We start from the raw sequence: 24,213 nt of genomic DNA, 5'->3' as shown, positions 1-24,213 counted from the left end.
CCACTGCAGGGCCGCCAACCCATCCCACCAGACTCCCAGGGCCCCCTCTTATTCTGCCTCTTCCGGGAATGACCAACCAGAAGGTGAAGGGGATCCAAGACGCCAGGCCTTAGAGAAATCCCCACGTCATTCCCCTCTCGTTTCTTCTCTCCCCCCCTCTCCCATTCCTTTCCTTTGCCATCTCCTTTTTTCCTTCCCTCTCCTCCATCCTTGTCTCCTCCTCCCCTCCCCCACCCCCTCTCCTTTCCTCCCTTCCCGTTTGTCCCCATGTCTTCTCCATTTCTGCCTCTTTTATTGTCCTCTCTCCTCCATGTCTGTGTCCCCTTTGTCTTTCCTCCCCTTCCCTCTTCTTCATTACCCCCCGTTTTTCCCTCCTCCTGCCAGGCTCTCCCCACAACCTGGTGTCCTCCCCTCCCCCAGCTTTATCCCCTTCCTTCTCCTGGCCGGACCTGACCCTGTCTACACCCTCTCACCACACATTTCCTCTCTGGAGGGAAGCCCTCAGAATCCACCCTGGCCACCACCATCTGCCACAGCTGCGGCTCCAGGACCTCCGAGACCACACCGTCTGCTTCCCCTCGGACCCAGAGAGGCAAACTGCCCAGATGAAGCCGCTGGATGCCCCAGGAGGTGGACGGGGGGACTGGGGTGGCCTCCTTGGGCTCAGCCCCATTATCTTTGGGATCGAAGGATGCCCTCCCGCCCCCACCGTGGAGGGTGACGGGCAGGCGCGAGCAGGCTTAGGGCTCGGGGGCTCTCCCCCAGCAATCCCTGAGCAGGTCCATGTGGAATAAGGCTGCCCCTGTGAGTAGGCGCGCGGCGAAGAGGTGGCGGCAGGGCAGACGCCGGGCGGCATGGATGGAGCAGCTGCAGCGCGTCAGGGCTCCGTCCAGGAAGAAGTCCGAGGTGCCGTCCTTCAGGGCAAAGCCAGCTCCTGTCCAATGGAAACCGCGGGTGCCGTGCTGCCGGGCGAAGGCCAGCTCTTCGGCCACCAGCTCTGCCAGCTCTGGCCCGCAGGCCGCTCGGAACTTGGCCAGGGGCTCCCAGTCCACTTCCTCCTCCTCCGAGGGGCAGCAAGGCCTCTTTGATTCCCTGGGGCCTTCTCCTCCGCTTCCTTCCTGTGCGCTCTCTCCGGCCGCCAGGTACATTCTCCCTGTCACTGCCCACTCTGAGTCACCCTCCAACACAGTCCCCACGGGAGTGCTGCACGTGACTCCATTCCCCAGCCCTAGACGGCCCCCTGCTGTGTCCCCACACTCCATCCCCTGCCCTCCTCTGCTCTTGGGGCCCCCAGCCTGGGCTCCCCCTCCATCTCCATTCTCCAGGCCTGTCACCCTTGTGTCCCCCAGCTGGACCAGAACTACATCCTCCAGGTCCCTTCTTCTTTTGACACCCAACCTCACTGCTCGCTCTTCTCTAGTCTCTGGCCCTCTCTGCCTCACATCTCCCCCTTGGGGCCCCCTTAGGTCTCCGTTCTCGGGGACCAATTCCGAGGGCTTCTCCACATGGACCCTCCTCCAGTTTCTGACCTCCAGCCCCCTTTCCTTCTCTGCTTCCAAATGCAGCCCCTTCCAGTCTCTGGTTTTCAGTCCACTTACCCTCTCATCGTGCAACTGGGCCCCCCTCCAGGAGCTCCCGTCAAGACTGCTGGCTCTCTCATAATCAAACAGGGTCCCCCTCCCGTCTGGGGTCTCCAGCAGCCTAATCCTTCCATCCTCCAGCTGGGCCAGCCTCCAGGTATACTCTTCCAATCCTCTCAACCTCTGGTCCTCCACCTGGGCCCCCCTCCAGATATAACCTTCCAGACCCCAGTCTTTCTCACCCTCCAGCGGGCCCCCCCTCCAGTCTCTGATCGCGGGCCCTCTCAAGTGCTCGTTCTCCAACTGGGACCCTCTCCAGACACTCCCCTCTAGCCCTCTCACCTTCTGGTTCTCCAAGTGGACCCCTCTCCAGTCTCGGATTTGCAACCCTCTCCCCTTCTCACCTTCTACCTGAGCCCCTTCCCGCTCTCTGGTCTCCAACCCTCTGGCCCACTCCTTCTCTAACTGGGCTTCTCTCCTAAAACTTCCTTCCTTCCGCGCCCCGCCCCAGTTTCCGGTTTCCACACCCTTCATCCTCTCGTTCTCCACTTGGGCTCCCCTCCCCAGCTCACCCTCCAGCCAAGCGCCCCCATCGTCGGACACATCCGGCGCCGCCTCCCCAGCCGCGTCGGCCCACTGCATGGCCACCAGGTCGCGCAGGCACTGCGCCACGCTGCGCGAGGGGCTCAGGCGGCGCAGCAGGCGCCGGCGGTGGCCGCGCACCAGGGCGCACGCGTCCAGGTCGCGGGCCGCCTCGAAGGCGCGGAAACGTACCCACATGTCCCGGCGCGGCGCCCAGTTGCTCTCGAAGTAATCGACGAAGGCGGCCGGGCCGTGGGCGCGCAGCTCGGCCAGTGCCTCGGCGTAGGCGGCGGGCGACAACGCGCCCGCCAGGCGACACAGGCGCGGCCACAGGCCCGGGTCCTCGCGGCCGGCGCCGCCCAGCTCCTGCGCCTTGCTGAAGAGCGTCTCCAGGCCCTGCGCCCGGCAGATCTGCACGCGCGCGCCCGGCAGCAGCTGGCGCACGGCGGGCAGCTGTGCCGCCACTTCGGGCCCGGCCGTGAGGCAGCGCACACGGCCCTTGACGTCGGGCGCGCTCTGCAGCAGCGAGGCCAGCGCGAAGCGCAGCAGGCTCGGAGTGCCGGGCCGCGCCACGCAGCAGGCGGCCTGACGCGCGCGGCCCGCGCCGTCCACGCACAGCACCGCCAGCAGATCCAGCGCGCCCTGCAGTCCCGGCAGCCGGTCCACCAGGAGCATGCGCGGGAAGCGCCGCAGCATCGCTCGGGTGCGCGATGTCAGGAAGAATACGGTCTCCACCACCGCCTGGTCCTCCACGAATACCAGCTTTACCTGCGGGCGGGGGCGGAGAGGCGGGGAAAGAGGTCAGGAGGTGCCCTGGGTCGCCCCGCCCACGATTTCCCCCCCTGGGGAAACGGGACTCCGTTCACTCGTTCTTTCATATGTGCCTGCATTTCTGACCAGCAGGAGGCAGTGCAGGGGAATGATTAAAAACGCGGATTCCAGATTGCCTGGGTTTCCGATGCCGGCACCACCGTCTAAGAGCTGTGTGGTTTTGCCCACTAGACAGCCTCTCTGAGCCTCAGTTCCCCCTACTAGGAGCTGGGTATTCATTCCTTCCTGCGGTCAGAGGCACTCTAGGGCAGTGGTTCGCAAAGTATAGGTTCTGGAGCAGCAGCGTCAGCATCGCCTGCTGGGACCTTGACAGAAATGCATATATTCTCAGGCCCACCGCAGCCCTGCTGAGTCAGAAATTCCCGAGGAGGGGCCCAGCAATCTGCTTTGACAAGCCGTCCCGGGGATTCCCACGCGCGCTCAAGTTTGAGAGCCACTGGTCTAGAAGTAAAACGCATAGACTGTGGAGCCAGATTGCTTGGGTTTGAGTCCCGGCCTCACCAACGCTTTTAACTACATGACTTGAGCTCTCTGTGCCTCAGCTTCCTCCTTAACCTCCTCGTTTCCCAATTTCACCTTCTGGGAACTGAAGAGTCATTCTTTCATGCATGGAGTGTCGGGTCCATCATAGTGTCTGGAGCCAGACGGCCTGGGCTGAGACCCTGGAGCCCCCACTTCCTGGCTGTGTGGCTTTCCGCAACTTCCCTGACCCCTGTCTCATTTGCAAAATGATGATGATGAGAGTGTGATTGGACGGATGAAATGAATTAAAGCATTTGGAACATCGCCTGGCACAAATAATATTACTATTATTGAACAGTACTCACCCAACAAATAGTAAGTGACCTTGAAGTGTTCCTTATTACTCTAACTATCACCCCTGCTTAAAGACCACGTGCTCGTGAAGGTCTTCTCTGACCAGCCCGTCTTAGCGGACACCACAGCTCTCTCTGGATGCTTCCGGCCGTGGTACTTACACCCTGAAGCGTGTTCCATCGTTATCTGCTGCTTTGCTTATTGCCTGTTTGCCCTCCCTAAGATGTAAGCCCCACAAGGATATCGCTTCATTTAACTTTTGCATCCCTTGATGCTGTGAATGGCTCCTGGCCTGAGCCACAGCTCAATACATCCCGAATGAGTGAGTGAATGAATGTGTGAATGTGCGAATGTGCGGTGCTATCCACTGGCTGTGTCTCTGGAGTGGAATTTCAGGGAATCCTGGCTTGGAATCCTAGTTCTGAATTCCGGTTTTGTCTCTTCCTAGCTGTGAGACCTCCGGCGAGTCACTCTCCCTGGCATTTTTTTTTTTGGCTGCTCTGAGCTGGCTTGTGGGATCGTAGTTCCCCAACCAGGGGTCAAACCCGGGCCCCTGCCAGTTGAAGCGTGGAGTCCTAACCACTGGACCGCTAGGGAGTTCCCTCCTCTGGCATTTTAGCTTCAGTTTCCTTTTACGCAAAATGGGAATATATGTCTATTTAACGCTTGTGGTGAGGCTAAATAGAGATCATCCGTGTCCGAAGCTTGCAATGATGCCTGGCACGTATCAGATCCCAGCTATCGTTACCATCTCACTCGAGTTCTCAGCAGCATTCAGTACAGTGACCCTGTCCCCTTTCTGGAACGTAGGTCTCTTTTGGCTTCTGTCACCCTGAAAAACTCCTGGCTTTCCTCCTTCTTCCCAGCCATCTCCTCTGCAGTCTCCTTCGCTCGCCCCTCCTCCTCTGCTCCACCTCTAAATGTTGCTGTGCTGCAGAGCTCGGCCAGGCCCTCCCCTCCCCTCTCTCCTCTCTAGGCTCAGCCAAGGTGATCTCATCCAGTTACGTGGCCTTTAGCATCTCTAAGCTGATAACTCCCCGTTCTGTATCTCCAGGCTCCAGACCCACCTACTCACCTGTCTCTGCAGCAACATGGACCCTTATAGACAGCTCACGTGTCCCTTGAGACTGACGGCCCGAAGGCACCCTTGATTCTCACTCCCCACCAACCTGCCCCTCTTTGGTCAGCCGCCTCTTCCCCAATGGCTCCACCACCCACTTTATAACTCAGGCCCCGGCACTCAGGGCTGATTCTTAGCTCCTCTGCACACAGTCCATCCCCAAATCCTAGCGGCGACCTTCAGAATCTGACCCCTTCTCCCCACCCCCACGGCCACTGGTCAGAGCCATCACCATCTGTCACCTGGATTATTGTAGCCGCTTCTGCCTGGGCTCCCTGTCTCTCCCTGTCCCCCACACCGCTGCTGGGGGGCATTTTCAAGACTGACCAGATCAACCCCTCCCCTCCTTAAAAACCTTTCCCAGAATTTCCCATCACCCTTCAAGTCAAATCCAGAGTCCAGGCCACAGCTGTGCACTGGGCGATCAGGCCCTTGGGCCTCATCTCTGTCCCTCTTGTCTGCCTTGGCCTCAGCCACTCTGGCCTCATTATTTTTGCACAAAAGCCACTTAATGGGGTAGGGAGATTAGCAGCGATGACCTAGGGTCCCCTATACCAGGCAGACGGCTAAGACTGTTTCAGCCAGGCCCTGCAGAGCTGGCCCACAGCTGCAGAACCAGGATTGGAATACAGTTTAAACACAGATCTCTCCACAAACCATTCTGCCATAATTGGACCTCGTCCTATGAAACCAGTTAAAATGCAATGCACAGTTCTCCACTTTCAAGACCAAAAAAAAAAAAAAAACAAAAACAAAACCCAAAAAGCCAACAACAACAAACTAACTCTATTAAGAAAAAAAAAAAGTCCAGTGGAGTCCAAAAAGAGCAAGAAAATTGCTTTCCTCACCCTAAAATTATACGTTCAGCATCTTAAATAGAAGAGGCATTCAATAAATTTTATAGAAAAGCCTAGTCAGCTTACCCCTGAACTGGTTACAATACCACTATCATTTTTTTTCAACCATCATTAAGTTTTACACCTACTATTACTTTATGATTTAATTTATCTTAGCAGATGTTTCCATCTAGGACAGTTCTGTCCAATACAGTAGCTATTTACATTTAAATTAAGATTTTAAAAGATGTAAAAATTAACTTGCTCGGTCACACTGGTCATATTTCACTGCTCAACAGCCACGTGAGGCCAGTGTCTATGGGGCAGTGCAGATAGAGGACATTTCCATCACCACAGAAAGTTCTATTCGACGGTGCTGGTCTAGAAACTAACGTAAAGATAAAAGTCATCGGATGTTAACCAGACTTCCTGGGGTGATCATTTCACAGTATATACAAATATCAAATCATTATGTTGTACACCTGAAGCTAATAGAATGTTATAGGTCAATTACATCTCCAAAAAAAAAAAAAAAAAGAGGATAAACAACAAGGTCCTACTGTATAGCATAGGAAATTATATTCAACATTCCATGATAAACCATAATGGAAAAGAATATGAAAAAGAATGTATATGTGTGTATAACAGAATCACTTTGCTGTACAGCAGAAATTAACACAACATTGTAAATCAACTATACTTCAATTTGAAAAAAAAGAAAGTTTTAATAGGCATAATGGGTTAAAAAAAATCTTACATGTTTCTATAGTATTAGGTAAGTTCTTACCTTTCTCTCCTTGGGAAAAGGAATAAGAGAAAAGTAAAAACAGCAAAACGTATTTGCCTTGAGACTTTTCTGGAGCTGGCCAGCACTTGCCTAATTAGAAGCTGACTTTCATTCTTAAAGAGAAAACTTAGATTTCTGATCTTGAGTTTTCTTTCTAAAGAGGGCACATAAGCTTTTCTTGCACAGCCATTTGTTCATTAAACGGCATTTACTAAGCACCTACTGTGTGCTTGACACTGTGTTAGCCTTGAGGAGAGAGAAGGGACTGAATGAGGCAGGTGCAAGTCCTGCCCTGTTGCATTGGCCAAGTCTCCATGAACAATAACACAACTAGTGTTGCTTTCAGCCGAGAGGCCCAATGACTGGATAGTTAAGGGTTCCTGGACCCTGGAGCCAGACCGTAGGGATCCAAATCCAGGTTCTTCCTCTTACTAACTGTGCGAATTTATGCATCAGCTGTGTGACTTAGGGAAAGTGTCTGAACTTCTCTGTGCCTGAGCTGTTCCCATCCACAAAGATGGGGAGTGTAACTGCATTGACCTTATAAAGTTGCTATGAGGATTAAATGGGTTAATCTGCATGAAGCATGGAGATCAGTGCCTGGCACGAGGTCAGTGTGTATTGAGTGATAGCTGTTATTATTATTATTATTATCATCTGAGTGTGGAGGACATGCTAAAGAGAAAGGCTAATGGGACAGAGGTTGGTGTGTGGTTGCTTGTGGGATCTTAGTTCCCCGACCAGGCATCAAACCCAGGCCCACGGGGCAGTGAAAGCGCCGAGTCTTAACGACTGGACCGCCAGGGAATTCCCAGTGTGGGGTCCTCTGAATGAGCGAGGGTGATTGCTGAGAGGGGACCATTATCTTCCTTATATTGCAGATAGGGAAACTGAGGCTGAGAGATTCCAGGTTTGCCGTAAAGGATTAACTCAGCAGGTCTGGGTTGTCCAAACCCCACACCTTCCAAAGAAAGGTCTGGCTCTTTCCTGACTCCTAGGAGACAGCCTCTAAGCCCTTGGAATGTCCTGCCCGACAGAGTGTCTTGGTTCACTTGGGGGGCTTGGGCCACTCTAAATAGTCTCTTGATAACAACTGGTTTATAGTGGGGGCCTCGGGCTTGACCTCCAGAGGGGCTGGAGACTGAGGTCAGCCACCCAGGCAGTCATATCTACATGACCAAACCCCAATAAGAACCCTGGACTCGAGGCTCGGGTGAGCTTCCCTGGTGGGCGATACCCCATGCGTGTTGTCACACACTGTTGCCGGGAGAAATAAGCACCGTCCATATACCTCCACTGGGAGAGACCACTGGTCTCTCCTGGACCCCACCCCATGCGCCCCTTTGCTGACTGTACTCTGTATCCTTTCACTGTAATAAACTGTAACCGTGAGTATAATGGCTTTGCTGAGTTCTGTGAGTCCCCATTGAACCTGAGGGTGGTCTTAGGGTCCCTGACTACACCAGGGAAGTGACTTGCTCCAGATCATGGTGCTAACAAGCAGTAGGGCTGGGATTCAAGTCCAGGTCATAAAGGATGGTGGTGGGGGGAAAAAACAAGGTATGGATGGAGATGTGTGGGTGACACTGGAGGGGTGCGGTGACATGTGATGAAGGTGGGAGGGGGATACATAAATGAATGAATTTCTCTACCAAATATTTACTGAGAAAATCAGACATGCCAAGTGCTGCTCAAGCACTGAGGAGGGCCAATAAGGCACCTCTGAGTGGGAAGAGAGAGCCTGCAAACGAAAGACGAATAAATATGAACAGGAGATTTCACGTGTGTAAAGTGCTGGGGAGAACTAACCCCCCAGTTCCAAGGCATTAACTCTTTCAACCTCCACAACAATCCTGCACAACAGGTCCTGTTATCACTATCCCCATTTTTCAGATGGGGAAACTGAGGCACAGAGAGGTTCAGTTGCTTGCCTGGGGTCACACGGGTAGTAAACACCAGAGCTGGGATTTGAATCCAGGCAGTTTGGGCCCAGGGCCTGTGCAGCTGACCACTAGACTCTTCACAAAAGTGATCACACGGGCCTGACACACAGGCTTCTGGGTTGAGGCGCAGAGTGGATGGCGGGGCACAAGCGGGGATGGAGCAGCCCAGGGAGGAGCAGACTAGAGGATGGGAATGATCGTGGGTACCATCTTAGACACACAAATCGGTGGCACAGGGATGCATTAACCATAGACCAGATTCCACAAATGTGGACATCAGAAACCATGCCACACAACACTCCCTACCCACACCTCTTCCTATAGTCAGACACACAGCCTCCTTTTTCATGTGAACAGAATAATACTATTCTCTAGACTGTTCCCCCGCAAAAAATGAGGGAATAAAAATAATAGCTAAATAGCTAAACCATATAGCGCTTCCTACTTTCCGGGCACTGTTCCTTACACACACACACACACACACACACACACACACACACACACACTCACCCTAACACAACAACCCTAACAACTATGATGTAGTGTCTATTATTATCCCCATTCTATAGATGAACAAACCAAGGTCTGGAGAAGTTACATAACTTGTTCACAACTTACTGGATGTTCCCCAGCCAGGAAATGGCACAGCTAGAATGTATATAAAGTTTTTAGTGTATATCTGTACAAATAAAATCAAGTGTTTAGCTGCTACTGTATCACCCCCAAAGTGGCTGGCCTGATGTAAAAATAGGCTATTTGGACACAAAGAAGATTCCCTTGGGGAGCCAGGAAGAGGCAGAAAGGCTGAGACGGAGCCACAAGAGTCCAGGGTAACTACAGAGCAGGGGAAACACAAGCCCCAGATTCAGATAGGGCTCTGGGAGACCCTCAGTGAAACAGCTCTATAAGCCTGTGGTTGTCCTTCTCCCTGTGCCAAGTAATGGTGGGTTTCTCCTGTCCTGGGCACTTGGCAGGACTGCATCTCTCTGCCCCCCTGAAGTTCTCCACAGTCACGTGACTTGCTCTGGCCAATGAGCAAGAAATAAAGTTCAGCGAGGTAAGCCACTGAGATTCCAGGGCTGGTTGTTACTAAGGCAAAACCCAGGCCATCCTGACTGTCACGTCTTAGGACACTCATCGCTCATCCCGCATTTTTCTTTTCTAGAGAGAAACAGATCAGTGTGGTACATTGGGACTATTGTCTATTTTTTATCTTCTCTTTTAAAATGAATTATTCAAATGTGTCAAAATTCACAAGGTCCCAAAGTCAAATCACAGAAAGCTAGCCAGCACTGGGTCCTCTTCCTACTTCTATTTTCTAACCACTCTGTTGCCATTCGCTCTTCTTATGTCCATCCACATCTCTTGCCGTTCTTCTAGATTTTCTTTATGTGAATGCAAGCAAGCCACCTTTATATTCTTATTTTCTCCGTTTTATACATACAATATACCATGTACATTGTTTTGCTCTTTGCTTTTTTTTTCTTTTTTTGTAACTGAGAGATCTGTTCAGATCAGTTCCTAGAATTGTTCTCACTCTTGCTTAAAGCTACACAGTATTGCAGTTATGTAACCATTACCCAGGGGTGGGGTTTGGTTGTTTCCAATCTTACTTTCACGAACCCCAGTGATTAACCTTGCGTGGAAATCATTCGGCATCTGCGCAACTACACCTGCAGGATAAATTCCCAGCAGTGGGAGAGGGAGCGGTCAGAGGGTGAGTGGCTTGGTCATTCTGACAGATATTGACAAAGAGTCCTCTGCTGAGATCGTACCAGCTGACCAGTTAGTATTCTTAAAAGCAGCACACTCAGAACAGCTTTCGCCTTTCTCAGAAGCCAAAGCGTACACGTGAGAGAGGGCTGCGACGTTTCTGTGCAAGACCCATCTTCACCCAGAAAGCCAGCCGGCTTGCTGGTTACCCTGGAGCCTGCCACAGAGGAGATGGGATTAGATTCCTCAGCCCATCATCACGGCCTCAGGGCAGATTATAAAAGGTCTTAACACCTCCTTGGCTGAAGCAGCCACTCAGTCTTGCCCACAAACGGTGGTTGTGGTTTTGGGATACACCCTTCTTGTCTGACCCCCTCCCAAGACCAAGTGAACGACCTCAAGGCAGGGGGTCCCTGGCATTCAGCTTCTCAAATATAAGCGCTCCTTCAGGAAACTGCTGGAAGCAGAAAGAATAACACCCAGAACTCTTTTGCTATATCTTATAAGTGAAAAAAGCCAGGTGAAACGTCCGTGTAAAGGTGACAGACTGAACACATCCTGCTAATTTCACTCCTTCCTGACCTTCAAGTACCTCTATAGAAAAGGAATTTTTTTTTAAAGTTATAGAGGCATTAGGAAAGGAGACAACAGGACCCAAACTTCAGAAGTTGGAAAGCAGATGGACAAGCTGACCACCGCTCCCCCCCAAAAAAAGAAAACAAAAGCAACCTCTCCAAAAAACCCCATCGGTTGGGACCAATAGCAGAGTCCTCAAAAGGAACTGGCAAACCCTGGCAGCGTGGGGGGGAGGTTAAAACAAAAGATGTGAGGGCTGTTCTGGAAGCAGTTAGATCTGTCAAGCTTTTTCTCACCCCCAGGTGGCTGGAGATTTATTCTGCGGAAGCGGTAAAACAGAGAGGGTTGCTGGCCCTGGGGAATCGGGCCCATCTGCTGGCGGGGCGGGGGGAGTGGTAGTTCTCTGCATCTTGCTGACGGAGGGCCAGCTCCCCATCTCTCTTCCCCAACATGGCTCCCAGAAGCTGGCAGCCTGGCCTTAACCTGCCAGCCAGCCAAGCGGTTGGAGTTTTCTCAGGGGGATTTGACCGGCCCCAGAGGAAGAACAAAAGATGCTACCATCTGGCACGCCCCAGTACACAAAGCAAGATGCAAAAATGTGGGTATAACGGGCTACCTTGCTGGGGGAGGGGACAAGAGGAAAAAAGCTTAAAAATAAAGCCACGCAAATGTATCTGTGTATAGAGCTGTGCCGTTCCATCCAGAGGCCACTGGCCACATTAATTTCCATTAATTAAGTTGAATTAATAATTCAGGGGACTTCCCCGGCGGTCCAGTGGTTAAGACGCCATGCTTCCACTGCAGGGGACGTGGGTTCTATCCCTGGTCGGGGAACTGAGATCCCACATGCCGTCCATTGCGACAAAATAAATAAATAAATAAAAATAATAAAAAAAATTAAGAATTCAGTTCCTTAGTCATACTGGCCATATTTCAAGCACTCGATAGCCACACCAGCTACCCTACTGGACAGCGCAGACACACATCATTTCTAGCATCACAGAAAGTTTCCCTGGACAGCACTGGGCCATAGAACAGAAAGATATATAAAAGATGGATAAGCCACTGATACTCCAGCGGCCTCGGAGGAGGGGCCCTGAGGGGCAGGAGGTGACAAGGGTACTTTTCACTACATACCCTTTTGTACCTTTTGAATTTAGGACCATGCGAATGTCTTACATATTCAAAAAGCCAATTTAAATTTTTTAAAAAAGGAATAACCCTTTCACTGGTCTGTCTCTTGGTTTTCTAGAACTTCTTCATTTCTTTTAAAAATATTAAGGTGGGCCAACATATGACTCCGCAATCCCACTCCTGGGCATCTATCCTAAGAAAACTCTGATTTGAAAAGATACATGCAACCCGATGTTCATAGCAGCACTATTCACAATAGCCAAGATGTGGAAGCAACCTAAATGTCCATCGACAGAGGAATGGATAAAGAAGATGTGTCAACCCTAATGACCTGATACCATGTTGGGATGCGTCTATGATTGGTTTCTCCCCGGACAACTGCAAGGTTGTAGTAGCCAATCGCTGCAAGTGGCTATTTACATTTCAATTCGTGAAAATGAAATACCATTTAAAAATTCTGTTCCTCAGTCCTACTGGCCGCAGGGCAAGCTCCCAATAACCACGTGTGGCTTCGGGGCTACCATACTGGACAGCGCGGAATCACAAGGTATTCGCAGCACCGCAGAAAGTTCTAGTGGAGGGCGCTGCCTTAGGGGATGAGTTCTCTGAGGGTAGGGACGGGGCCATATCTTGCAGGCAGCCGCCCCCGACCACCACCCCATGCCTCGATAAATCTTGAATGAATACGCGAAGGAATGAATGAAAGGCGTGAATGGATGAGTGGGCGGATGGATGAATGAATGAACGGCCCGCGAGTCTTGGGCGTGCCTCTCCGCAGCCGCGCCCCGCCCCCCACCCACCCACCCCCGCCTGCCTCTCCCGAGACCCCACCTTGGCCTCGGGGTCGGTGCGGAAGAGCCCCTCGAGCACGTGCAGGGCGTCCAGGACGCCGTGGTCGCGGCCCTTGCAGTAGGAGAGCAGGCGGCGCACGTCGGCCGGGGCCACGAACTGCTTGGAGATCTTGTTGGTGGTGCGCACGGGAAGGCAGGCGTTGGCCAGCAGGTGGCCCGGACGGAAGTAGTAGGCGAACTCGAGCGGGCAGGCCGGGTGTGAGTGGGTCAGCTGGCACTCTGTCACCACGAGGCGGTCCCGCAGCGGGCTCAGCTTGACGATGATGAAGGCCGGGCAGCCGGGCTGGGGGGACCTGCGGGAGGAACGACCACGGCCGCCAGTCACATCACCCTGCTGCCTGCCCTCGTCTGCCTTCTCTCTCCTCTCTCCTTTATTCTTATTATGATTTTTGAACATTAAGAATCGTTTCAAGGAGGGGAAGGGATTCATTAGGAGTTTGGGATTAAAATATACACAGTACCATATATAAAATAGATAACCAACAAGGAACTATACTCAATATCTTGTAATAACCTATCATGGAAAAGAATCTAAAAAAAAGAATACATATATAACTGAATCACTTTGCTGCACACCTGAAACTAACACAACATTGTAAATCAATTACATTTCAATAAAAATTTTAAAAAAATTGTTTCAAGCATAGAGAAGAGTAGAGGGCCTTAAGAATATGCCAGCTCTGTGACCTTGGGCAGGTCCCTTCAGGTCTCTGGGCCTCAGTTTCCTCTTAAAAGGGAGTAATAATCATCATAGCTTTCTCATAGGGTTGTTGTGAGGATTAAAAGAACTGATACCTGGAAAGCACTGAAAAACACTGTCTGGAACATGGGGGAGCACTGTACGTTTGCTAGAATTCTGCACCCACCACCCCCAGCTCAATTAAAAGTGAATGCATAGTTCATTATACTTACCTCAATCAACTTTAAGAAATAAAACATTTCGTATACTCCTGTATCCGCTTTTGATTCAGTGATAACAACACTGCAAGCTGAGGCCTTCTGTGAACCCTGTCCCAACAAAGTCCCCTCCCTCCTTCTGACCCCAGAGGTAGCCACTAACCAAATTAGGTATTGAGCATTCCCACATATGTTTTAATGTATCTATAAACACATGCCACGGAGCAACTAAGCCCATGTACCACAACTACCGAGCCTGCGCTCTAGAGCCCGCGAGCCACAACTACTGAAGCCCGCGCACCTAGAGCCCGTGCTCCGCAACAAGAGAAGCCACCGCAATGAGAAGCCCGTGCACCGCAATGAAGAGTAGCCCCCGCTCACCACAACTAGAGAAAGCCTGTGTGCAGCAACGAAGACCTAATGCACCCCAAAATAAATAAATATTTTAAAATACACCTTTAAAAAAAAAAACAGTGGAAGGTATGTTACCAGGTTTTAAAACTTTGTACACATGAAAAGGGGCTCAAACTCTTTAGGCATCAATGGAACACAAATCAAAACCCTAGGGTGGTATATATACACAATGGAATATTACTCAGCCACAAAAAAGAATGAAATAATGCCACTTGCAGCAACACGGATGGACCTAGAGATGATCATACTAAGTGAAGTAAGTCAGACAGAGAAAGACAAATATCATATGATATTGCTTATATGTGGAATCTAAAAAAATGATACAAATGAACTTATTCATGAAACAGAAATAGACTCACAGACATAAAAAACAAAGTTACGGTTACCAAAGGCAAAAGGGGGGAGAGGGATAAATTAGGAGTTTGGGATTAAATATACACGCTACTATACATAAAATAGATAACCAATAAGGACCTTCTGTATAGCTCAGGGAACTATACTCAATATCTTGTGATAACCTATAATGGAAAAGAATCTGAAAAAGAATATATATATGTGTGGGTAGCTGAATCATTTTGCTGCACACCTGAAACTAACACAACATTATAAATCAAGTATGTTTCATTAAAAAAAAAAAACCTAGGGAGAGGCCACTTTACACCAGCAGATAAAAGAGACTGATAACATCAACTGTTGGTGAGGACTTGGAGCAACTGGAACTCTCAGATGTCGTTGATGGGAGTGTGAAATGGTACAGTCACTTTCGAAAAACGGAGTGGCAGTATCTACTGAAGCTGAGCATGTGCCTCCCCTGTGAATAGCATTTCCATTCAAGATAAATGCCTGCAGATGAGCACCGAAAGATGTGTACTAGCATGTTCATAACGGCACCATTCATATTAGCCAAATACTTGAAACAACCCAAACACAGAATAGAATAGGAAAACAGGTTGTGATATATTCCTAAAAATAACGTACTAATCAACAATAAGAATCAACAAACCATTACTCTCCCGCCAAACATGGATGATCTCACAAACCTGCTGGATGAAAGAAGTCTGACACAAAAGAAGACCCACCACATGCTTGTAGTTTATAGAAAGTTCAACAACAGGCAAAGCTAACCTCTGCTGGCCAAAGAGTGGACAATGGTTACCCTGAGTGGTTATGGGGGGGATGGTGGAGGGGGGCTTCTTGGCACTGGATGTATTCTGTCTCTTGTACTGGGTGCTGGTTACATGCGCATTTTACTTGGGGAAAATTCATCAAGTTGTACATGCAGGATGTGTGCACTTTTCTGAATGTGTGTTACACTTTTTTTACAAGTATACTTGGGGGACTTCCCTGGTGGTCCAGTGGTTAAGATTCCGTGCTCCCAAAGCAGGGGGCCTGGGTTTGACTCCCGGTCAGGGAACTAGATCCCGCACACCACAACTAAGACCCGGCGCAGCCAAATAAATAAATAAATATTAAAAAATAAATAAGTAGAAGTTTACTTGGGAAATTTTTGTTTTCTAGCATGATGTCGGGCAGAATGACAGCCCCCCCCCCCCCAAGGATATTTACATCCTAGTCGCAGGAGCTGGGCAATGTTACTGCACATGGCAAATGGACTTTGCAGACATGATTAAATTCGGATCTTGAGATGAGGAGAAGATACTGGGCCCAAGGTAATCACAGGGTCCTTATAAGGGGAAGAGGGAAGCAGAAACGTCAGAGTCAGAGAAAGACTGAAAGATGCTACGCTCTTGGCTTTAAAAGTGGAGGAAGAGGCTGCAAGCCAAGGAAAGTGGGTGGCCTCTAGAAGCTGGAAAAGGCAGCAAAACGGATTCTCCCCTCAAGCTTCCAGAAGAAACGCAGTCCTGCAGACACCTTGATTTAGCCCAGTGAGACCTTCAGAGGTGTCAGGTCACACGTTTGTATTATTTTAAGCCGCTACATTTGTAGTTATTTGTTACAGCAGCAACAGGAAACAAATATAAGCATCCCACTCTATATATCCTTTTGTAACTTGCTTTTTCACTCCTCAGCTCTTCAACACTTTTACGTTTCATTACTTGCTGCCTAATATTCCACTCTGCAACTCCGCCAGCTGTTATGTTGTCTCCAGTTCCCCCTTCTTACAAACAACACTTGAGCGAACACTCTCTTATACATCTCCTTGTGTGTGAGCAAGTCTGTCCCGAACAGCGGTTTTCAAACTGAAGGGCATGGCCCATCACCTAACATCAATTTAGGGAGTGACATCCAGCATGGCAGAAGATGAAACAGCGCCGCAACTACTGAGCCCACGCGCCACAAACAGAGAGAAGCCTGTGCACTGCAACGAAAGATCCTGCGTGCCACAGCTAAGACCTGCAACCAAGACCCAATGCAGCCACATAACTAAATATGTAAAAAACAAAACAAAAAAAAGAGAATAGGGGAAAAGAAAATCAGAGTATATTTCCCTGATAATATTTAAATTGGCATCTGCTGTCTGAAAGCATGTCCATGTTTCTCCAAGGGGAGGTGAGATCAGCATTTTTGGTAGATTTCACATTTATAGAGCAGGGGTCAGCAAACTTGTTGTGCCAAGGGCCAGACGGTAGATATGTCCTGTTGCTATACTGCAGACACAGCCATGGGTGATATGTAAATGAATGGGTGTGGCTGTGTGTCAATAAATCTTTATTTACAAAGATGAGCTGCAGGTTGCATTTGGCCCAAGGGCTCCTAGTTTGCCAACCCTTGTAACATAGACCATCTGGGGCCTGGCATATAGTTAAGAAGCCTGGCTCCCAGGGGGTAAATGTCAGTAGCACACCCCACCCCCAAAATGCTCCTACGTTCTTTCTAAACAGTCCCTGAGGAGGGGGATCCTTCCTAGGATCCACCCTGAGAACCTCCAGTCTAAATACTTAGGAATTGTCTTTGTTAAGTCAGAAGGGGACCCTTGACACACCGCTTTTCTCCTCTATGCACGGAGTAAAACCCTGGAGCCTGACAGATTTTAAAAACCTACATAAGCATTTGAGACTTTTTGCCTAACTTAAAGTAACAAAAATAATGCAAATTCAGAAAAATTGAAAGTGTAAAATCATTCTAAATAAAATACAAATGTGGAGCCACCATGATGGTATCAGATGCAACTCAAACAAATTTCCAACACACAGCCATTTCTGACCTACCAAAATGGCAAGTTCATGGGGTTCTACCCAGTACATTTGTCTAGAAAAATTCACGGGCTTTGGGGAAACTCTCTGGTTTGACCTCTTCGGGCCTGGGTGTTTCAGCCCCTAGAACAAACCCCCGTTCAGGGGAGCTTCTCTTCTGCGAAGCCGTGCGTCTTACCAGAGAATGGCATGTCCCCTCTGCGGGTTCCCAGTATCCCACACAATGGTCTACGGCAGCCTCAATAGGTCATTTCTCTCCATCTATCTGGGGGAATAATACCACGCCCCCCTCCCCCCACCCCCCCAACAGTAAACTCCGCATGTTTTGTTTACTGCTGTATCCTCAGCACCTAGAGCAGCTCCTGGCCCCTGGGAGGTGCTCAGTTCAGTAAATGAACGATGAGTGAATGACTGTATCCCCTTGTCTGAAACCCAGGTGCCCAGGCACACCACTCACCACTCATCCCACCAAAACCACCCATCACAAGTCCTATCACGCCTTTTAAACTCTCCAAATCATCCACTTTTTTCACATTTCCATTGCAACCATCTTACTGTAAGTTCTCTCCCTCTTCACGAAACATCCTTTCCCTTCATCTAGTTAAGTCCTACTCATCCTTCACAGCATCACTCCTCCAGGAAGCCTTCCCTGACCATCCCCAGGCAGATTCCATCACATATTGGGGTGATGATTTGATTGATGCCCATCTGTAATGAATGCTCCCCACTGAATGTGGAGTACTCCCACTGAAATCCCAGCATCTAAAACAGATACACCCTGCACATCGTAGGTGCTCAAAACGAACCTCTTGGATGAATGAACAAACACATGGTACCTAGGACCAAAATATCCTTAGGGTGTCGGCACATTCAACTCTCATATTAACGATCCATGAGTGAAATAAAGAGAGAGGAGAGGGAGGGAGAGAGGAAGAGGGAGATAGAATGGTAATTAAAAACATGGGTTTTGTGGTCAAACTGTGTGGGTCCAAATCCTGGTTTTCCCTCTTAGCAGCTGTGTTATCTTGGGAAACTCCTTTAACCTCTCTGTGCCTCAGTTTTCTGGAAATTGGGGCTAATAATAATACTGACCTTGCAGGGTTGTTGAGAGGATTAAATTATGTATATGGTTAGACAAGGGGCTGGCGCCTGGTAAACAGTTAAAAAAGTTGCTGCTATTTTCAAACATCTTTTTTTCTTCTAAAAGTAGCATTGCTAGGACTTCCCTGGTGGCCTAGTGGTGAGGATTCCGGGCTTTCACTGCTGTGACCTCGGTTCAATCCCTGGTCCGGGAAGATCCCGCAAGCCACGCAGTGCAGCCAAAAAGATTTAAAAAGTACCATTGCTTTGTTTTGCACTCCACTTGCCCATTTCTTCTGGATCTTTCAGGTTCTCAAGATCTTGGTGTTTCCAAAGGCTGGCGTGTGTTGGGAAAGGTTGGCAATCCTGTTCTAGCAACGGAGGTGCCGTGAGAGGCTGGGGGAGAGTGGGAGAGCGCCAGAGCTGGAGGGGGGAAGAGGCAGGGACGGTGATTTGGAGGTCACCGTGCAATCTCCAGGAAAGGCGGAAGGAGCGGCCGGAAAGATGGCCCTTCTGTGAGTTCCCTGGACCCTAGCTCCAGCCACCTGCCTGGCCTCTGGTTTCTCTCCTCCCGTCCATCCCCCATGAGACCCCAGAGGGTCTTCCTACCCCCAGAGCTGACCCTGCTCACAGCCCTCCCAGGGGTCCTCAGTGCCCTAGGATAAAGTCCCAGCCCTTGGACTCAGCCCCGCAGGTCTGGGCCTGACACCATGCCAGCCACGTGTCCTGCCTTTTCTAATGTACTAATTCTCCAGACTCTGTCCTCGGTCCCTGGGCTGTGACACTGGTCAGGTCCTGCCTGAGCAGCTAGAGGGATGGAGGGGCTCAGAAGTGATGGGCTCCCCATCCAGGGAACATCCCACTGTCCACCCAGTCACCAGACCCAAGCCCAAGGCACTGTCCTTGCCTCCTGGCTGGCCTGTCACTCCCTCCCATCCCTTCTGCCCCCTGGCTCCCCTCCGATATTTGTAGAGGGACAGTGCCTGCATGTAATATGTGCCATGTGTCAAATACTGTACATACACAAATATATAAACAAAGAAAATCCTTCAAGGCTCCACTTACTGGTCACCTCTTCCAGGAAGCCTTCTAGATCCACCCTGGAAACTCTCAGTAGAGCTGACCATTCCTCTTTTATCCTCCTCCATCTCCCTCTTCAACGTCTTTCTCACTACTTTGGGCCATTTTTTTTGTGTGGGGGGTGTCTTTGTCTCCTACATTAGATCCTGAGCTGCTCAAGGGCAGAGACCTGCTCTCTGGGTTCCACACGCCCCCTCGAAGAGCATGCACACAGTAGGGACTCAGCAAGTGTCTGTTGCTTTGCATTGGGTTCTGTTAACAAGGAGAGATTCCAGATTGGGCCTAAGCTTCCGGCAAGCTCTCGTGTTCTAGGTATCTGGGTGATGATGGCTGTTTGATCCTGTTCTGCTTCCGGATCTCCAAGTCTGTTTCCAGAATAAGCAGTGAGTAAGCTACTGAGAACCGTAATTCTCACAATAAATGTTTAATTAACTGGTACCGAGTGCTCACCTGGGCTCTCTTCTGAATGACTGGCATGTATCCGCTCATTTAATCCTCACAAAACCTACGCGATCAATACTATTACTTCTCGCCTTTTCCCAGGGAGGCAGCTGAGGCCCAGAAAGGGGACGTCACGAGCTCAGTGTCATAGGCTGGTCAGCAGCGGAGCCATGGTGGACACCCAGGCTGCCAGCTCCCTGGTCTGTGCTCTTGACTCCTGTAACAGCTCTCCTGTACCCAGCCGCCCCGTGTTCCAGGCACTGGGTAAACGCCTTCCTGCTCACGGTAACCTCTTAACAGCCCCACGAGGCAGGTACTGCGCTAATCCCCTTTCAGAGATGAGAAAACTGAGGCTTGGAGATGTGAAGTCCGTTGCCCAAAGAGACCCACCCAGGAAGTTGTGGAGCCGGTCTCAAGCAGCCAGCAGGCAGAGCCTGTGCTCTTAAGTGCACCCCTCTGTCCGTGGCTCCCACCCAAGGGTCTCCAACTCACACACAGACAGGGGCCAGACAGGCAAAACAAGGATGTAGCAAAGGATGAGGTGGCAGAGAGCAGTGGAGTCTGGGGCCAACCTGAGCGCCAATGCCCCGTCTAATTGGGGTGGCCATCTGCCACAAGAGAACAAGGTCTCAGCCTCTTGCCGAGCTTGCCGGGGGGAGCTCCCAGCCTCTTGCCGAGCTGGGAACCCAACATTGTATGGGGAATGTTTAAAATTGGGGTCAATTAGAACACCCCTGGCCACTTGGGTATGTTTCCTAGCCCTCTTGGATTCCTCAAGCCCTTTGTAGCGTTACAGTCGGAGGGAACTATTTGTGACCTTGTTCATATCATGTCAGTCTTCTGTCCGGTACGAAAGTTCCAGAAGGGCGGGGAATTTGTCTGTCTTGCTAAACTCCCCACTCGCCCAAGTGAAATATCCCTAGTTCCCAGCATGGGACCTGGCCCTGTATTTACTGAATGGATGGATTTCTTTTTTTTTTCTATTTTTGTCCTGTGGCTTTCTCTGCAGCTCAGCCTCTGATCTCTTTGTAGGTGTCCCAAATCTGGCTCTCACCTGTTTTTCTGGCTGGCTGGTGTCTCTGGTGCCATGTCTCCATGTTTCTGGAATTTTCTTTTTTAATGTCTCTTGGGTGTGTGTGTCTATCTCGCTCCCTGCCTCTTCACGGGTCTCTGTTAAAATCTCTAAGTGGAACCCACCCTCTGTCTGTGCCTCGGTCCCTCCAGCAAACTGGCTCTGTCTCCATCTCAGGAAGCTTCCCTCCTTGACCCTCTAGGCTTCTCTTCAAGGTGTATTTAGCGGTTTTAGTTGGCACCTCTCCCCTCCCAGTCTCTGGGGTGAGGGCTCACTGCCTCCCCCTCCCCCAGGCCGCCCTTCCCCCCCAGCCCCCAGCAGGACAGGAGGCTCAGCTCACGCACCCCACGGCGGGCCGGCTGGGCGCGCGCACGTCCTTGCACACCAGCCGCACGTAGCTGTACTTGAGCACATCGATGAGAGTGTAGAGCGGGGGCGCGCTGGCCCAGCGGCAGCGCGCCAGGTGCATGGAGCTCTTGACGAAGAAGAGCGCCAGCCGCTGCTGGCACCATGCGTCGAAGAAGCGGCTGAACTCGGCCCACGAGAAGAAGGCCCTCTCCCGCAGCTCCTGTTCCTCCTGCCCCGTTGCCGTGCTGGGTGGGGGCTCCATCCTGGGGCGCCTGGGTGGGAGGGGTGGGGAGGACACGTGGGTATCAGATCCATCCCCTCCCAAGGCGTCCTGCTTCCTCCATTCTCGGCCTGCCTCTTCGGTGCTGATGCCTCTATCCAGGTGGGGCCTGGGGCGGGATATACCCGTTAATCTCTATACATGAACCTCTAGCCCATCTATGGTCTCCTTCCACCCCCCTGCTTTATGCCTGGGACAGCTGGAACCTGTCATCCTGATCTCTAACTCCAGTTCTGGTCACCTCCTCCATAAATGTGATCCCTAGGCACAGTTGGGGTCCCTCTCCCAACATATGATTCTTAAACTCAATTGTGGACACCTCCTCGAATGTGTTCCCGGCTTCCAGGTAGGACCTCCTCCCCTTCCAGATGTGCCTCCCACATTTGGCCGTAACCTCTAGTGCCTCCATTCATCTGGAACTCCCCCTTCCATGAGCGTACACAGGGGCTATAAGCCACATCCAGCTGTGCCCGCCTCTAAAGATGCTCCATCTCCGGATGTGCTCTGCACATCCAATCATGGACCTCTCACGCCCAGTCATATTCTTCATGCACCTGTGGCTCCCTCCTCCCCAGATGTGTCTCAGATACTGGGCAGATGTTGCTCCTCTCCAACATGTGACCCCTATATGGGTTGCCACATCCAGCTGTGCCTCTGCTTCCCAGAGATGCTCCCATATCCAGACTTACTCCCCACATCTAGTATGGCCCCTTCGCGTACAGGTGTGTGCCCCATTCACTTGTGGCCAATTCTCAGAAGTGTCACCAATATTCATCTGTGGTCCCCACCTGCCCAGATGCACCGCCCAGCCCAGCTGTGGCCCTCTCCTCCCATCTACATCTATCATCCTCCCCCAGATATGGGTCCTCGTCCTAGCATGGCCCGTCGTCCTTAGATGGACTTCATCACCCCAAATGCTCCCCCACGTCCAGCTGCGCCTCCCTCCTCATGAAGCCCCTCCCAACCGGCTCCAGCCTCCGCAACCCCTCCCAGCCCTGCCTGCCTTGGCACCTCCCATCCCGGCTGTCCCACCCAGCTGTGCCTCTCCCCTCCCCCAGATGTGCACCCTTCCCGCCCCTCCCCACTCACCTACCCGCCCCGGAGCGGCGTCCACATCCCACAATGCCCCGCGCCGAGGCCCGGCCCGGCCCTTGCTCCCGGGATGCCCCGCGCGGCCTCCCGCCTCTCTTCCCGCCGTGCGTCGCGCAGCGGCTTCCACCGAATCTCCCTTTTCCCGCCGGTCGCTCCGCAGACCCCCAGCCACACCCACTCATCCAGAGCAACAGAAGGCTCGGGGCTGTTTCCCATCGTGCTCTGCGGGAGGGCTTGCCCCACTTCACCCCCTTTACTGGCACTCTCACGTCTTGGAGACTACAACTCCCAGCGTCCTCCGTGTGGCGGCGGCGCGGACGTCGCCCGGCCCCGCCCCTCGGCTCGGCCCCGCCCCCGCCCGCCGAAGTCTGCGCGCGAAGTCCGTGGCGCGAATTTGGGACTGCAGTGTAGCGCCGAGCGGTTCCGGTTGTGACGCTCAGGACAACGGCGCGCGGGCTCGGCGCGAGGCAAGTGGCGCCGGCCGTGAGGGCCTTTAGGGTTGGGGGACGGCGTGCGTGTCGTAAACTCGGGGCTTATGCCTTCGCCTGGTCGGCTGCAGAGAGTGGACGTAGGGGTCGCTGAGGCAGCGGGGAGCGCGCTGCGGAGGGGAGAGCGCGGGCAGCAGGCCGCTGGAGGGGGCGGGGCTGCGTCCGCTGGAGGTTCAGGGCCGGGTAGAAGGTAGACGAGGGCCGAAACCCTTGTACGGGACAGGGTCTGAAGAGAGGCCTGGAGGGGCGGGACTACCTGGAAGGGGCGTGGTTATAGAGGGATGAGGGGCGGGGAAAGGGCTGTCGGTGGGCGAGGCCATCCGGAAGTTGGACGGGTTGGGGGAGGTGGGCCCACCTGGAAGGGGGTGGGGCTAGGGAAAAGTTTAACAGTGGGCGGGGCCGGGGGAAAGGTTGAAGGAGAGGGGTCAGCTTTAAGGGGTGAGCCCAGGTAGATGGAGGTGAGGCCAGAGGAAATCAGTGGTAAGAGCTAGGCCTAGGCAAAGGCCTTATGAAAGGTCTCGAACCTTCTGGACGGGGGGAGCTCTGGCCTTGTGTATGCCTGATGAGGGGGCAGGGCCAAGGGAAGAGGAGTGAAGGGGCGGCTGGACAGCGAGGAGGAGGCCAAGGCCTGGGAGGGGGTGGGGCCATAGAGGAGGTTAGCTGAAAGGTCTGGGCTAATTGTTACCTGAGATGGTGGAGGGAGGGCCAGAAGAGCTTGGGGAGGGAAGAGAGAAGGATCTTGAGGCCCTTAAGTGAGGGGGTAGCTTCAAGGGTAAGGGGGAGGGTATTCGGGAGGAAGAGGGGGCGTTTGGAAAGGAGAGCTGGCATCTGAAAGCTGAGGAGAATCAGTGAGGGGAGCCAGCAGAAAATGGGATTAAGGCCATCACTCCTTGGCCACCATCCCCTTTTCAGCCCGTTTGAATCTCTGACTTATTAGGCAGCCTGAGAAGAAGGCACGAGGAAAAGGCAAGAGGGACGTGTTAAGTAAGACCTCCTTAATTTCATCTTATCTTAGGATTCCCTGGGAGCTCGGTAGGCCTGCAGATTTTCCCCCTCCATTCCCAGGATTCTGATTCAGTAGGTGTGGGAGTGCGGTG

At 51.8% G+C, this 24,213-nt stretch overlaps 2 protein-coding genes across 3 annotated transcripts in view; one reads left to right on the top strand and one right to left on the bottom strand.

Annotated features, from left to right (window-relative positions):
• Positions 1-740: 740 nt before the first annotated feature.
• Positions 741-22,844, bottom strand: ZSWIM9 (zinc finger SWIM-type containing 9; the record flags this gene model as incomplete). The annotated part of the gene is made up of 4 exons (XM_082861919.1): positions 741-2,930; positions 12,750-13,062; positions 21,253-21,528; positions 22,630-22,844. The coding sequence occupies 4 exons, from the start codon at positions 22,842-22,844 to the stop codon at positions 741-743; spliced, it is 2,994 nt and encodes a 997-aa protein (XP_082718045.1).
• A 140-nt stretch (positions 22,845-22,984) lies between these two features.
• Positions 22,985-24,213, top strand: part of LIG1 (DNA ligase 1) — a 42,135-nt gene continuing 40,906 nt past the window's right edge. For both annotated transcript variants that reach the window (XM_082862679.1, XM_082862678.1), the window contains exon 1: positions 22,985-23,095. The gene's annotated coding sequence lies outside the window, so the exon portion shown is untranslated. The remainder of the gene's footprint in view (positions 23,096-24,213) is intronic.

Source organism: Leucopleurus acutus (genome assembly GCF_964270905.1).
Source record: "Leucopleurus acutus genome assembly, chromosome: 20".
Lineage (NCBI taxonomy): Eukaryota > Metazoa > Chordata > Mammalia > Artiodactyla > Delphinidae > Leucopleurus > Leucopleurus acutus.
Note: the sequence above shows the minus strand (reverse complement) of the source record. Positions and strands in the feature narration are given on the sequence as shown.